This window comes from Neltuma alba, unplaced genomic scaffold (assembly GCF_004799145.2).
Source record: "Neltuma alba isolate B1F8T4 unplaced genomic scaffold, ASM479914v2 tig00000472_pilon, whole genome shotgun sequence".
Classification (NCBI taxonomy): domain Eukaryota; kingdom Viridiplantae; phylum Streptophyta; class Magnoliopsida; order Fabales; family Fabaceae; genus Neltuma; species Neltuma alba.
In genome coordinates this window covers 27,022-42,377 of record NW_021632066.1, presented here as the reverse complement: position 1 = coordinate 42,377, position 15,356 = coordinate 27,022, and the positions used below count along the sequence as shown (strand labels likewise).

At 32.5% G+C, this 15,356-nt stretch overlaps 1 protein-coding gene and 1 non-coding gene across 2 annotated transcripts; both read left to right on the top strand.

Moving 5' to 3' along the window:
* The first annotated feature begins 8,855 nt into the window (after window positions 1–8,855).
* LOC114739640 (uncharacterized) lies at window positions 8,856–13,725 on the top strand. Its single transcript, XM_028927727.1, has 4 exons — window positions 8,856–9,337; window positions 10,380–10,433; window positions 12,552–12,677; window positions 13,150–13,725. Exons 1-4 carry the CDS (start codon window positions 8,972–8,974, stop codon window positions 13,327–13,329), a joined length of 726 nt encoding a protein of 241 aa, XP_028783560.1. The 5' UTR covers window positions 8,856–8,971; the 3' UTR covers window positions 13,330–13,725.
* Window positions 13,726–15,138: 1,413 nt separating this feature from the next.
* Window positions 15,139–15,356, top strand: LOC114739658 (small nucleolar RNA U3). The gene has a single exon (XR_003739621.1). It is a non-coding gene; the product is annotated as a small nucleolar RNA U3 (small nucleolar RNA).

The window sequence follows — 15,356 nt, the reverse complement described above, 5'->3', positions numbered from 1 at the left end:
ATTTTTAGGAAAGACAACACCTATTTATTATAAATACAATTTAACTTATTTTCTTAAACTATTCAAATTAGTCAATTAGCTTTTATATTAGGATATGTAGTATTAATTATGTTAAAGTTGTTACTTGTGATTTCTATGAGGCTTTGGTTTTTTGAGTGACTTTAAATTTCCTTAAAAATTATTTTCCTTTTATTTTTACCAACCTTGTATCAAGATATTGTTTTGGGCCACCTATAAAAATGACCTTTTGTTGACCAGTGCGGTTGGAATCTGTTTTTTTAATTTGTTATTCATCATGTACTTATGATTTTGCCAAACTTCATAATATATTTGGTTGTTATTGTTGCTTGAATTAGCATGAATACTGTGCCCCAAAAAAAATTAGCATGAATATTGTATAATATGGCTCATTCTAAGCCTTCATGCATGGTATTAAGTATGAATAACTCACCATACTCAATATACTACTTCATATCTTTAATATAAGACTTAAATAATATTTGGAGAGATTAAGAAAATTAATTAAGTTAGTTATTTATGGTAAATCATATTATCATTATTAAAATATCCTTATTAATTATTTGAATTATTCATTAATAACTCTTTACATATGCAACCACTATAGGAATTATCTAAGGGCAAAACAAATGAATATTGAAAACAAGATATATTAATATCTTATATTTATGACCAAATCAAATATAAATAAATATCATATTAAGAATCAGAGGTAGTATTCTATAACTTTTTTATACCGTATTAATTGTTATTGAGATTCACAAACAATACAAATTAATATTTAAGGATATATATTACCCCTCCTTTCTACTTTCAAGAAAACAAAAATAATTAAAGTTTTCTATTTGGAATCATGTTAGCTCCAATTCCTATTATTTTGGTTGAAGTATTAGTAACTGCATATTTAGATCCTGATCCGCAGAAATAAAGCAATTGCCCCAATCTTAAAATTATGTAACAAATACTACCCTCCGGTCCTAATTATAAGAGCCAGTTGACTAATTTGAAGAGATTAAGGAAGTAAGTTGAGTTAGTTATTGTTCTAAATACGTGTTGTCTTTCCTAAAATATCCTTGCTAATCAAATGTATTGACTAGAACTCTTATTATTAGATGGGCTACTTTGGAAAAAAAATATAAATATGAGAGACAAAGTGGATTGGGATCTTATATTTAGGACCAAAATAAAATCAAATAGGGTCTTATATTAAGGACCGGAAGTAGTATCAAACAAATAAATAAATTAGGGGAAAAAATGAACTAAGACTAGGAATCTGAAAGGTTAAAAAAAAAAAATGACAACATCAACATAGACTACAACACAAATTTTATGATATGGATATATTAACATCCATTGCAGCAAAACTCAACAATTGTATAGTAAATAATTATTTTATATCTATGTACAGTTTTCAATGTCCGTCTTAGCACTTTCCTCAAGTCTTACAGTGATTCCTTCATATTCATAACACACATGCACCGCAGCAACCCCGGGCACATAAAAGGACCGAGTCAAAACACACATGTACCGCAGCGAGAAAACATGGACGAGTTTAGAACGTATTGGGATGAAACCAAATTATAATTTGAAAAATAGTTTCTGAAAAATAGATTTTGAGAAGAATAGATTTTGTAAAAAAGTGATTCTGATAAAATGACAGTATTTAATAGTTGTTATCAGAAGTAATTTTATATGTACAAATTACTAAAAAGAGCATAAATTAATATAATAATTACATAAAAGATATATTTTATAATATATTTTAATTTGAAGGAATAAAATTGTTAATAATATTTTTTCCAACATAATTAGTAATATATAAGATAGTATAATTAATAATATTAATATGTGGATATATATTTATAAAATATAAGATTAAATATGTTTTAAAGAAAAATGACTTTTTTTTTGCTAACAGAAAAATATTAATTTTCTTTAAAGATTTTAAACATGAAATCCCATAACATTTTTTCACAATTAGTTTCTGCAACAACATACTACTCCCTCCGTTCCTTATTATAAGAGACATTTGATGCTTATAGCATGTTCCTAAATATAAGAGACACTTAAAAGTTGTTTCTACTTTTTTGTGTTGATTTCCTACTTTACCCATATTTATTGTCTCCAACTCACATTCTCTCTCCTTCCCACTTCTCTTTCTTTTAAGAATTTACTATGCTTCTCTCTCATGCTCTCTCTCCTTATTAATGAGGGCATTTTTGGAAAAAAATTATACTTTTTACACATTAATTGTTCTTAACTAATTTTAACTGTTTTTTTGATCAACGTAATTCAGTTATTCGTCTCTTATAATAAGGAACGGAGGGAGTACCTCCGATCTTTAATATAATTAAGTAATTAATTGTTACTACATGTGTATATATCTTTATAATCTAAGAGTAAAAATGTTTTTGGAGAAGATGAATTATTTTGTTGTAAATAGAACATTATTAATTTTTCGTGAAAATTATTAATTTGGGTGTTTTTAGTCAAATATGCTGTTGCTCCCATCTGACTCCTAATTATCACTCCAATGACTCGATTTTCACTCCCCAGAAGTAACAATTTTTTACTTCTTACCAAACCATGGTTTTAGCCTTTAAAACCATGATTTCAGTTGTAACCAAGGTTTTAAAAAAATTAGACTGCGTGTATGTTATCTTATCCAAACCATGGTTTTGCCTTCTAAACTATGGTTTTGGATGTCATCCAAACAAGCTCTAAGGACAGAGGTTATTGGGGGTTCTCAAGAGAAAGGGAGGAAGGAGGAGGTGGCCGTGTGGAATTTGCAAAATAAGAATTTATTGATTTTTTAATCTCTTGAATTGGTTAATTAGATTGGATATTAAAAATCGGTGGTAGTACAAGTTAAGGTCTGGATGAATTATTTAATTGGGAAATCAGAGAATCTCTCTATCAAACAAATCCCAGTCAATCGGACAAATAAATCGCTAGAAAAAAATTAGGAGACAATAAATGACTGATTAGGAAATCAATCAGGCATTAAGGTCTTGATTGTGAATTGAAGAGAAGTCGATTAGGTGTTAATTACGGATTGTGAATTAAAAAGCAACCAGGAAATTATCTTGCAATAAATAGAGGAGATTACAGCTTCCTAAACTATGGTCAACTATTGGCAGATGACGATCTACTACACTTATAGAGAAAATAATTCTATGGTTGATCACCTTGTCAAGTTATCACATAGGACAGAAGGGAATTATTTCATTTTTGATCACATCCCATCTTTCTTAATGAGAGATGGATAATGATAAAAGAAGCTCTACTTTTCTGCTTGTACCCTTGATTTTGCTTCTTTTTTTTTTTGTGATTAATGGATATACACTTTCTATTAAAAAAAAAAAAACTATGGTCACTTTGACTCTGGCTCCATAGATAAGAGGCGTCCCTCTTATGTGGTGCTTTGCTGTGTCACTCAATTTTACACTCTAAACTCTGTCTTAGCATTGGTAAATTTAGAACAACCCGAACATATTATTCTTAATTTTAACTTGAACATGAATCCAACGTATTCTTAACTTTAACTTCATATGTGTTAGTATTTATTTTCCGACATGAGATGAATTTTGTCAACGTATATATCCGTGTCAACTTCTACCTTGCCTGAAGTTATTGCTCATCCATGTTGGTGCTTCATACCCTTTGGAGGACACACTGCAAATAGATTTATAACAACAAATCACGTTTTAGCAAGCACTGGCCGATTTGGAACCAAAATCCCTCATGTGTTGTATATTTGTATGAAGAACAAAGGACGGAGCCCGCCAACTTATAGAAATGTACCTATCTATCTACATATTATTAGATCGATTTTCATTTTTTATGTTTTGTCATAAATAATTTTTTCAAATAAGTTGATCACAGAAAAGTAATTGGAAAACAGATTATGCATAGTGATATAAAAATTTTAAATAGCTAATTAAAAAAAACATGCAAAGAAAAGCCACACATATTGATACGTTAATTATAAAAAATTATAAATAATATAATTAAAGTTTAATTTTTCAATACTATTTTAATATAGTTGACTAATTTAAGTAGATCAAGAAAATTAGTTAAATTAGTTTGTTGTAATAAATAGGTACTAGTTTTCCTAAAATATCCTTACTAATCAAATGTGATTTGATGAAATATTTGATATATATGATTACTACAAAGACTACCTTAAAAAAATAGATAAATATAATAGACAAAATATATTGGAATATTATATTTAAAATTAAATTAAAAGTATAAAAAACTTTTATAGTAAAAATCAAAGGTAGTACAAGATATGAGCTTTAAAGTTTAAAAGAAGTATGTGATTGAAATGGTTAGGCTATACAAACACACATTAGTATATATATTTATAGCTCACCTACCCACACAAAAACACGTTTAAATTAATAATATGTTCATCTAACATAATTTAAGTATAAAAATATACCCAAACATATAAGGATAATATTATTATCTGCTGCCCTTAATATAAGACCTAGTTGATTAATTTACAAAGATTAAGAAAGTTAGTTAAGTTAATTGTCGGTCAACCATACGGCGGTAAATTCATCCCCAGGCCTTGTACACACTGCCCGTCACATTATGGGAGCTAGGGATCTTTCAATTGAGAAGATTCATCGACCTGAGACGAAGAGAAAGAAAGGTCTATTTATTTTATCTAGTTATTCAGTTAAACCAATGATTCGTTATTGGAGCAGATAGCAATAACCATTTCATCCGGCATATGTATTTTTTATTTTCCAATGGATTTATATCTTTCATTAATGGAAATTTTTTGTGTAACATGTATCTCCCTCTGTTCCGGTCATGGAATAGATGAAATAAATCAAAAAATGGATTTTTGTTGAAAATGAAATCTTATTGGAACTGTCTAGTTCATCTTTCAGAACCATATCACATCTCGTCATATGTTTTCTCAGGTACAAATTGATAATAACTCCTTAACATATACAATTACTATAGGGATTGCTTGAGGACAAAATAAATAAATATTAAAGATAAAGTGAATTGGTTTATATTTAAAACCAGATTAAAAATTAAATTAAGTCTTATATTAAGTATCAAAAGCAGTACTTTCTTGTATTGGTGTTCATTTTTGTTGTCAATTATCATCTTTCTTTACTGCTTGGCTATTATCTACCATTGGCCATGCTCTGCCACCACAATCTATCATTATCCTTCACTAGTCACTATCCGCTGCTACAAGCCATCATCTTGTTTTGTTGCCACTTGCCACCCTATGCCATGGCGAGGCATTTTAATCTCATTAAAGGTTCATTCAACAATAAAAATAAATTATGTTCTGCCAAATAAATTTAGGTCACAGTCGCTTATATATTTCTTTTTTTTTTTTTGAATTAAAGGAGTTAGACGCTAGCAATATGAGATTACAAAATATTCTTACACCTGTCTTGTAATGACTCTTTTATTTATTCATATAATTTTGCTTTATTATAAAAAAATTTAAACCTACGAACTCTTATTTACAAAAAAATTTACAAAACAAAAGCTAAAGTTGCGAGTTTGACATTGTTTGTTAAAAAGTTACTCCCTCCATCTTATTTTATAAGCAACAACTATTATCTTTTTTTTCTCTAAATATAAATAATATTTGCAAGTTGACTTAAATTTTTGTAGTGAATTTCCTATTTTATCCTTATTAATTACTTATTTTAATAAGTGATTGCACTTGTCGTTAGCGGTTCAAATTAGTTATTAGTATTAACCCTATGTGGTATAGGAGCTAATCCTAGGTCAGTCTCTTCTGGAGTCAAAGTTTGGCTTTAAAACAACTTTTAAGTTGGGTTATGTGATTAAAAAGAAATAAAGAGTAGAAGAGAATATTGATTTTAAATTAAAGTGAACAAGAAAGTAAAGAGAACGTAAAAATAGGAGATAATAAATACGAAAAACTTTACCTATAAGATGAGCTTCCTAAAGATCGATGTATGGCTATCCCGATCTAAAAGTTAATAGGAGTTGATAAAAAGGAGAGTACTAAGTTAAAATATAAACCCTAGGTGAACACATAGGTCATAACTATTTAATTAATATCTATACCTAGAACTAGTATATAAATATCAAGCAAATAATTATTTTCAGAACCACTTAGCATGTGAAATTCAATTCCAATTACAATTTGTTTCTCAAAACAAGAATATTCAAACGATATATTTTTGAAAAGTAAGCTAGCGCTAAATTTAATTCATAACTAATCATACAACCTTAAAAATAACACATTAGAATAACATTAAATAATCATAAGAGGAAAAAAGATTTATAAATAAGGTCACAAATTATAATTGAAAAAAAAATTCACTTTAATAATCAAAAGAACCACATATAAGAGTTTCAAAACCTAAAACTAGGAAATCATAAAAACCTACAGATGAAAGATTAAAAACTCTAATTACAACTCATCCAAGTTAAAGCATGGGACTCAAGCCACAGCATCTCTCCTCAAGAACAAGGAGACTAGTCACTCATGTGACTAGAACACATCATATTGATAAAGAAAGAAAACAAAAATATAAAGATAAAATAGAGAGAATTTGACATCTTAGTGAACGCTTGTGAGAAGTGTAGAGAGTGAGTGAAGAACATGTGTCCTGCTCCTTGCCCTTAAACCTCCATTCATAGCCTTGGCTAACCCTCTCCATACCTCCTTATGGGATAAAGATTCAATCTATCTTCATGATTTTTATTTCATATTGGACTTTTGATCTTTGAATGATTTAGCCTCCTCATACCTTCCTTGATTTTCCCATGACTATCTTCATACAATTCAAATAAATTCTAGGATAATCTATTTAAATATTATATATTTTGAATAAATTATCCTATACAAATAATTTAAGATAATCACCTAGGAAACTAAAATGTTGTCATATATAAAATATGGATGGAGAAAAAAAATGGAGAGAATGGCATGCTCAATAAGGAGGATATGAGAAGATATGATAGTAATGATAGTAATTGAAAAATGTCAAAAGGATTAGATGGAAGAGGATAGGGTTTTTATCTCTTGACTTGACTTGGAAAATAAGTCATCAAATTAATATTTGAATTAAGATAAAAGATGATTTAAGTTGATTTAGATTAAGGTTTAGGATAATGAGAAACTTAGTTAGCACAATGTGAGTGGAAGTAGGAAGGATTTAAGATAATTCAAATAATTAAAAAAGAAGACTTGGGGAGAAAGTAAGAGGATTTAGTAGGAATTTTGACTTATTCAAATATGAATTTGGGATGATAATTAATTTAAAGAAGATATTTTAGGATATTCTCTAATGGATATCTCTAATTAGATATTAACAATTCCTTCTTTACTTTAATTAATTTTACAATCCCAAAATTGCACTTTATTAATGAGGTGGCACTATATTTGACTTGATGAGAAAGAAAACCTTGTGAAATCACCTTCCTATTTTTCATTAGCCACGTTTTTAAACAATAAGGCTATGAAAGAGATGCTATTTGGGCTTAAGTAGAGGTGTTTGGGCCCATTTGAAAGGTATAACTGGTCAGTTAACATATATGGACGTTAACTATGATGTAAGTTGGCTCAAATGCATCCTTAAGGCCTGAAATCTATTGATTCTTGAAAACATCTATGTTTTTTTCAAATCTGTTTGGGCTCTAAAGTCCACCTTCCTTGATTCATTATCAGCTTGTAATAGTGTCTTGGGTCTAATTTAGATTAAAAGCTCCTGATTATCCTGAAACACACAAGAAAGTAGAAATACTTTCGTGTAGATTAGTTTAATTGGAAAAAACATAACAATTAGACCAATTTTAACAATTATTTATATAATTCCTTGTCAGTTCAAATTATTGACACCTATTGCAATAAAACCCTTAAATTATAATAAAATCCCCAAAATATATGTACAAATATATAATAAAATAGGGATACATCGATATTCAATATATTTATCATCTCATTTCCCAAACCATCTTCCCTCCCTTACACATTCTCTCTCTTTTATAATTTTTTTTATAATAATTTTCTTATTCTCTCTCTTATACTCTTTTTCCCATAAATAAGGGCATTTTAGAGAAAGAACTTCTAATTGTTACACATTTATTGTCTTTAACTAATTTTAACTAATATTTTGATCTACGTGATGAGCTCCAATGTTGCTTATAAAAAGAGACAGAGAGAGTATAACTTTATTTTATATTACATTATATTATATTACATGTGATCTTAAATATAAGAGCTAGGTTGTCAATAAAAGTACTTATAATTGTTTATAACTTATTTATCAACTCATTATCGAGTTTTGTGTTGTTTTTTTTTATTATTATCTGCTTTTTCGTTCAGAGGTGATAAACGATGAAACAGAGCCTTTTCTCCCTTTAATTTCTTTGATTTATTTTTGTAATTTTTCTTGGTGAATGATTCATTTCAGTTTCCATCCCCAAAAAAATGGTGCTGAGATAAAACACCAATAGTCTGATTTGGCACCCTTGGGAGCTCTTATATGAAGTGAACGGTCAAGGTTCACCACTTCACCTACTATGGAGGGACCCACAAGGAAGTATCTCAATGGGGCCCGTTCCAGAGAGAATGGTCATATTGCACTCGAAAGGAAAATAGAAAGCCCGTGATCCGTATCCCCCCATTCATCCCTAACTACGTGTCGTTTGCGGTTGAGTCCTCTTAATCAATCTAATCATGCCTGGTGTCGTTTTGAGGCAAAACGCGCCAACGGTTGCGCGTCCCGCATGATAAAACGACGTGGCACTTTCTACGCCTTGGATTCATAACTTTCGTTTCTAAACGAAGCATCTGTTATCTGCGCCAAATCGCCTTACTTTCCAGGACTTCGCCGACCGGCGTCCTGTTTGCGTCTCTGCTTGTCTGGTGACCTTACTCAGGGCTTAGCATCGCTCTTCCACCACTACCAATCTTGCTGAAGGTGCTGCCATGGCCACCACTACGCTTCCATGGCACCCTATTCGCCCAGTAAAGCTTCGTCGGTGCTCGGTGTCGGTTCGGCCCACGGTTTCGGTTCAAGCCTTCCGTCGGAGTGACTTCGATAACTTTGCTCAGCGCATGACTTCTGGTGAGGCATGGAGGGACGCTTGGCGCAGTGCCAATGATGGCTTCGAGCAGCTACTTTTTGAAGCAAAGAAGACTGCTGAGCGGATAGACCGCCGCTACGCGGTGTCGCGGCGGGTAAGTGAAGCTACGAGGTCCGCTGTTGATCGGGCGCGTGAGATTGATCGTGAATTTGAGATTGGAATGCGATGGCGTGCTTTCACCATGGATTTCAGTAGAAACTGGCCGAGGGTGGGTTGCCCTTTTAATTTGCGGGGCGCATATATAATTTTCTTATTGTCTATTTATTCTTTTCAGAATTGTCTTCTATGCTTCTGAAACAACATATGGTTTCAAAAAGCTTTCAAATTAGGAGTTTAGAAGGAAAAATGTGTCGAACTTGTCCAAAATTAAAAAGAAAGGATAATTTGAGTTGTAAATAGTGTACTAACCCTGACGCTGATAGGTTGACACGTAAAATGGATTACTTAAGGTCTTTTTTTTCCCTTTGGTCAAAAGGATTACTTAAGTTGATACTCAACAAATTGGTCTTCTACTAATTTTGGTTATGCTATTTACATTAATCCTCCTATCCACCAATTCAAGTAGAAAATATAGAAGATAATACTGATTGCTAAAAATTCGAAAATCATGCAATTCCTGCCCCACGACCCGCATCTTGCATTAACTCTCACTTTGGTGAGCCACATCTTCACTCATTCTTCTGCATTAAGTCCCACTCTGTCCTTACGTTTCTGCCTTCTAGAGTATGTGGTAATTGGAGTTATCATAATAGATAGATCAAACATATTCAAGATTGCGAATTTAACTTTATTTTGAGGTAATATAACATTTTTCACTTGATTTTGGATCCTCAAACTAAGATGACTGACCATAAGTGTAGCATAAGTCATAAATAATCTCTTTATTAGAATATTTACAGGTGATTATGTCAATATGTCCTAAAAGGATGCTGTAGAAAATACTTTCATATCTAATTATTGCCTTCTTGTTGGAGAAAATGGCCGCTATGACCACCAAAAGCATTGTTGTCATCTAGCACTTCCATATTTTTAATTCATCCCGGTCCCGCACTTTCATCTCTGCCATTACCTATGGCTTAAAGATGGTATTGGAGAAAGTGTAATTGGGTTGATCAAACTGTTTTCTTTGTTTCTTTTCTGGGTTAGGGGACATTGAGATTGATGAATTTTTGCCGTCTTAAGAAATTTTTCTGTCTTTCGATGGTTTTTACTGTCTGAACAATTATGGTTTTGTTTGGTTATGTTTGCAGTACAGGACGCAGCTCAACAACTTTCTGGATAGTCCAATTGGAAGGAGCTCTGCAGTAAGTATGCTTTATATTATTATTCAATCATTATTTTGTGACTCTTGTCATATTATTTGTGCTTCTTTGTCATAACTCCAGCATTGCTTGTTATAAAGTGTAGTCTTGTGTTCATGGGTTTTCTTAGTGTGCTCCTTTATTGTAGTAGTCTTAATCATTTCAAAATATTCCATCTTTATCTTCTAGTTACATGTTTTATAATTATGGTTGTTAGCTAGGTTAGTCGTAATGTGCTTCTGCTGTCATCATTGAAATGACATATGTTTTTCATAATCTCATTGTTGAGAGCAAAAAACTAGTCTTATTATGGTGCTAGCAGTTTATTGCGTAAAAGTAAGTGAAAAATATGCATGGCACACCTTCCTTTGCAATATTTTTAGCTCTAGGTTCCTTGTTTCAGCATCTTAAAGCATAGGGAAGGTTATATAATATTTCATTCTGTTTAGGGCTAGCTCTTTTGTTGGTTTGGATGTTTCTTTTAGGTAGAATAATGGGATTTGCTTTAGCATCAGAAAATGTATTTCTTGTGGGAAAAAAATGGTTGTTGTATTTGCCATTGTTTGTACCAGAAGACAAGTTTTAGCTTTTCTCTTCAGATCTGGCGCAATCAGATCTGTAGCTTTTCTTTCCAAATCCTGTATCCGTCATCTCTCCAGATCTGTCACTATCTTGTGTTCATGTTCTGTCATTCTTTCTTCGTTGATTAGCTGCAATTACAATGCCTATTTTACTTAAATAGTTCAATATCAAGTTCCTTTAAGTTTTCCAGAATCCAGATCTAGGCCTCTATTGCTCTTCTAGCTGTTGGGTATCAATGTCCTTTATTTGTCACTTTTTTTTTTTCTTCTTCTGTTTTTTGCATTGGTTTTTGGAAGCAATTCTCTCATTCTTCTACTATGTATATTCAGTCGTCCTCGTTTAAAGGCAATATTCTGATCAATGAAATACTCAGATAGGTTATATGCCTGGTACAAATAGCTCACGAAAGAAAATGATAGGTTATGTTCCGTATGTTTCCCACAGATGGTATCATGTAACACAATCAGAGCTAGGAAAAATCATTCAAACACAAATATGATGGCTTTTCCTATTAGCACTCTTGTACCCATTTGTTTGCTCCTTAAACATCTGTAAAGTGCCCCATAACATTCCTACCAAAACTTGCCATCAAATATGCCAGAACTTGGGGGGAAAGTTGGGGAGAAAATTATAGATAGAAGTTTGGCATCTCAATCCCTCCCTCTGGTTTGGAGTGGTGCCCTATATTATCATATACGCTGTAAGTGGAGGAAGTTCAGGGTACCAAACCTCTGCTTGGGCTGCTGGTCAAGATAGTGTCTGTTTTTCTGATCAATTTCTAGCTCTTAACTGTTCTAGGCCCAAGATTGTTGTAAAGGGTTCCCAATTTCAGAAAATTGGAGATGGAGCCCTCCACATAACTTGCCAGAAAAAGCTTGGATTAAAATGAGTTTGTTTGACGGTTCAACTATTCAGTCAAGCTGCCCAAAATTTACTTGAGAAGAAAACAAATATCTTATAAGTGCTGGGTGACCAAACCTGCCCAGAATTTCACAAAATCTGGCATGCTAAATTAGGCTTCAAGGACCTTTGGTGTTATATGGGATGGGGTCTTTCTGGTAGCTGCCATTTAGCACGGTTTCTCCTTGATATACGTAGGGATCAAGCAAACTTGTTACATATTTAATTCCTTTTGCTTTCATTTTCTCTTTGTTTTTGTGGGAATATGTTTGTTTTATCGTAATTGTTCTCTAAGATTGGGTAACATTTATTGGCTTTCATTCTCTTGTCTTTGCCCCCAGTATATATATTTGGGTGTATCTCACTATTCTAATATAAGAAATACATTTTCTCCCAAAATTTCCACAGCTCTGGACATTTTTAAATTTTTCTTGGGGGGTTCTCCTCTGATTTATGGCACTTTTCTGCCTTAGATTCTTTTACTGGGAAGGAAATATATAACTGTTGATCCATTTCCCCAATAGAAGAATTACTTGAATGTGATATCTTGTTGTGTGAACGGAAATAAACTTCATATAATTTTTCAATTCTGATAACACAGCCTTATTCTATTGTTTATGTGCCAATTGTTTCTTTCAGACAGTTTTCTTCATCTGGTTTGCATTATCTGGCTGGCTTTTCCGGTTCTTGGTGATTGCGACTTGGGTTCTTCCATTTGCTGGACCGCTTCTCATTGGTACACTGGCTAACAACCTAACTATCAAGGTATTTGAGATAGTTGATTGGGTCCCCAATGTACCTTGCACTCAAAAGCATTCTGAATATTTTTGCTTAGCATTAGTCGTTGACAGAAGTTGATTTGAATTTCATTTTTTTCTTCTTTTTTTGCCAAAACTTTTATTTCTCTCTTCTGATGTGTATGGAAATTTGCTTATAAGAGATGAAAGGAAAGGCATCTAAGAAACGAGGATGAACATAAAGTCTTCTTAAAACAAGCACAACATCTAAGAGAACAGTAACAAAGTAGCTCGTTTGACCCAATAGAGTACTTAAACTATTCAGTTTCTGTAACAAGGGAAAGCCTAAACAGTTATGCACTTCCACGGTATTTCTTCTGAAGTAAAAGTATTTCGCTCCAAACAATTACAGCTAACGATTATTTGTTTTATTCTATAATCCACTCTCAAGTCTTCTTGAAAACTTGCCTCAAGCGGTTGCTAAATCTTCAATTGTGCAGGGCACTTGTCCAGCTTGCAAAATGCAATTTGCCGGCTACAAGAACCAAGTAATTCGATGTTCTAGCTGTGGCAACATTGTGTGGCAACCCAAAGGGGATTTCTTTTCAAAGGATGGAAGAAGAAACTCCTCTTCTAAATCAGAACCGGATATTATTGACGTTGACTTTGAGGAGAAATGAAGGAAGGGATGCTTAAATCCGCATTTATGATTCTGGCTTTATAGTGGAAACATACAACAAGTAGAATACAATGCCTCTTTGTTTGTTTGTTTGTAGTATTATTCAGTTATGCTAGAGTGAGTTTTGTTCTTTACACAATGCTTCGAGTACTTAGAGGTTTTGTTCAGCCGTATGGACTTGTAAATCCTTTCTTATTACTATGAATAGATGAAGAGAGGAAGAGGGAGAACAGGAAAAAAAGACGAAGAAAAAAATGCAAGTTATATGCCGTTGCGTTGGTGCAACCTTGTTTGTACAGAGAACAGATCTGGGAAGAATAATGTATCGCCCCTCAAATGTTTTGTCATTTTCATTCTAATTAATTTCAACACAACAGGAATGGTGTGGCTAGTATCATCCGGCCTGACATATTTCTGATTTGTATGCATTAAGATGAACATTAACATACTTAAAAAACACGAAAACAGGAAAAAAGACGAAGAAAAAAATGCAAGTTATATGCCGTTGCGTTGGTGCAACCTTGTTTGTACAGAGAACAGATCTGGGAAGAATAATGTATCGCCCCTCAAATGTTTTGTCATTTTCATTCTAATTAATTTCAACACAACAGGAATGGTGTGGCTAGTATCATCCGGCCCGACATATTTCTGATTTGTATGCATTAAGATGAACATTAACATACTTAAAAAACACGAAAATCTTTGATGTCTCAATCATTGTGTTTGCTTGTATTGATGTTGGGTATAAGGGTGACATGGCAATGTAGTGATGTGGCATTTCAGTCCCAGCTGGCACTGACGTGGCTCTAAGCCAAGTTTGAGTTAAGGATTGGGTCTGATATTCTAATTCTAAGAAATGATTTGACGGTGTAGTGGAAGTAGAAGGGTCATATCTTTTTTTTTTTTTTGGGGTATTATTAACTGAATCCATCTGGGGAAAAACCAGCAACACATTTAAATGGAATATAGAGGTATGAAGTCTTCAAAATTTTAAGGTTAATTAGTTTTAATATAATGACTATTTTAACCAACACAAGTACTTTTCATATGATTCAAGTGGAATTATAAACATGGAATAGTAACTTCTTTTTCTTGTTTTAGCAAAAGAAGTAATCAAACTCTGAAGGGGTTGAATGCCTTTAAGTCCATTCAGTATAAAAGAAATTTCACACAAAAAAATAGGCAGAAGAAAAAAAGGAGGAATCGTTGTAGCTTATTTGGGAAGAAATTCCTCAGATTACAGGCGCATTTGATAGTTGATAATAGTTCTTTCACTGGAATTCCCAAGTGTCAATTTAATAGAAGTTGTTTTAAAAATTTTCTGTAGTGAAAAAAGAGGATACGGTTGAAAATGGGTTAATGCCAAACATAAATCGAAGACAAAAATCTAATGAACCCATATGCGCCTTTGGGCTGAGCGAGAAAATGTTACTCTGTAAATCACTTGGAGTTGTAGAGAAAGGTTTGATGTTAAATATAAGTTACATACAGTATATTTAATATTATCTCTCATCTTAATTATAAGGCCTTGTTAAAAATAATTAAAAGTAGATGTAGTACTTATTTCTAATTCTATCCTTATTTAATTCTTGTTAGAAATAGAAAAAGAGAGGAGAAATGTGAGAATTATTTGTAAATTTAAAAGAAGATAAAGCTTTTAATAAAAGTAAAATACAAATTTTTTAATCAATTTAATATATTTTTAATATTTGAAAATGAGTTGCGAGTGATGCGTGCTGCTGGAATCCCACACCGACTATTAAACAACCGAAACAAGAGCATATAATAAGCATAGCAGAGACAGTCGGTCACGACCTTACTTGAACAGGATCTGTTCTATAGGCTCGTACCTCTGTGTCCTTGAGTATCAAGGAGACAAGATCCGCAGCTTGGTTGATGAATCATGACCAGGTGATCAGAGCGTGATTATTATCTGGGCCGTCCATCTTCATGGCTCGACTTGGCCGCAGAGGATCGTTCCCGGGCAGTTCTACTGTGTGGGATGGTCACTTGGTTGTCTGACAAGCT

Bases quoted from the DNA above. Each gene is read 5' to 3' on its own strand.
- LOC114739640 (XM_028927727.1), top strand. From the start codon at position 8,972: ATGGCCACCACTACGCTTCCATGGCACCCTATTCGCCCAGTAAAGCTT. The intron at 9,338-10,379 runs GTGGGTTGCCCT...TTATGTTTGCAG, and splicing joins TCAGTAGAAACTGGCCGAGG to TACAGGACGCAGCTCAACAA. The intron at 12,678-13,149 runs GTATTTGAGATA...TCAATTGTGCAG, and splicing joins CTAACAACCTAACTATCAAG to GGCACTTGTCCAGCTTGCAA.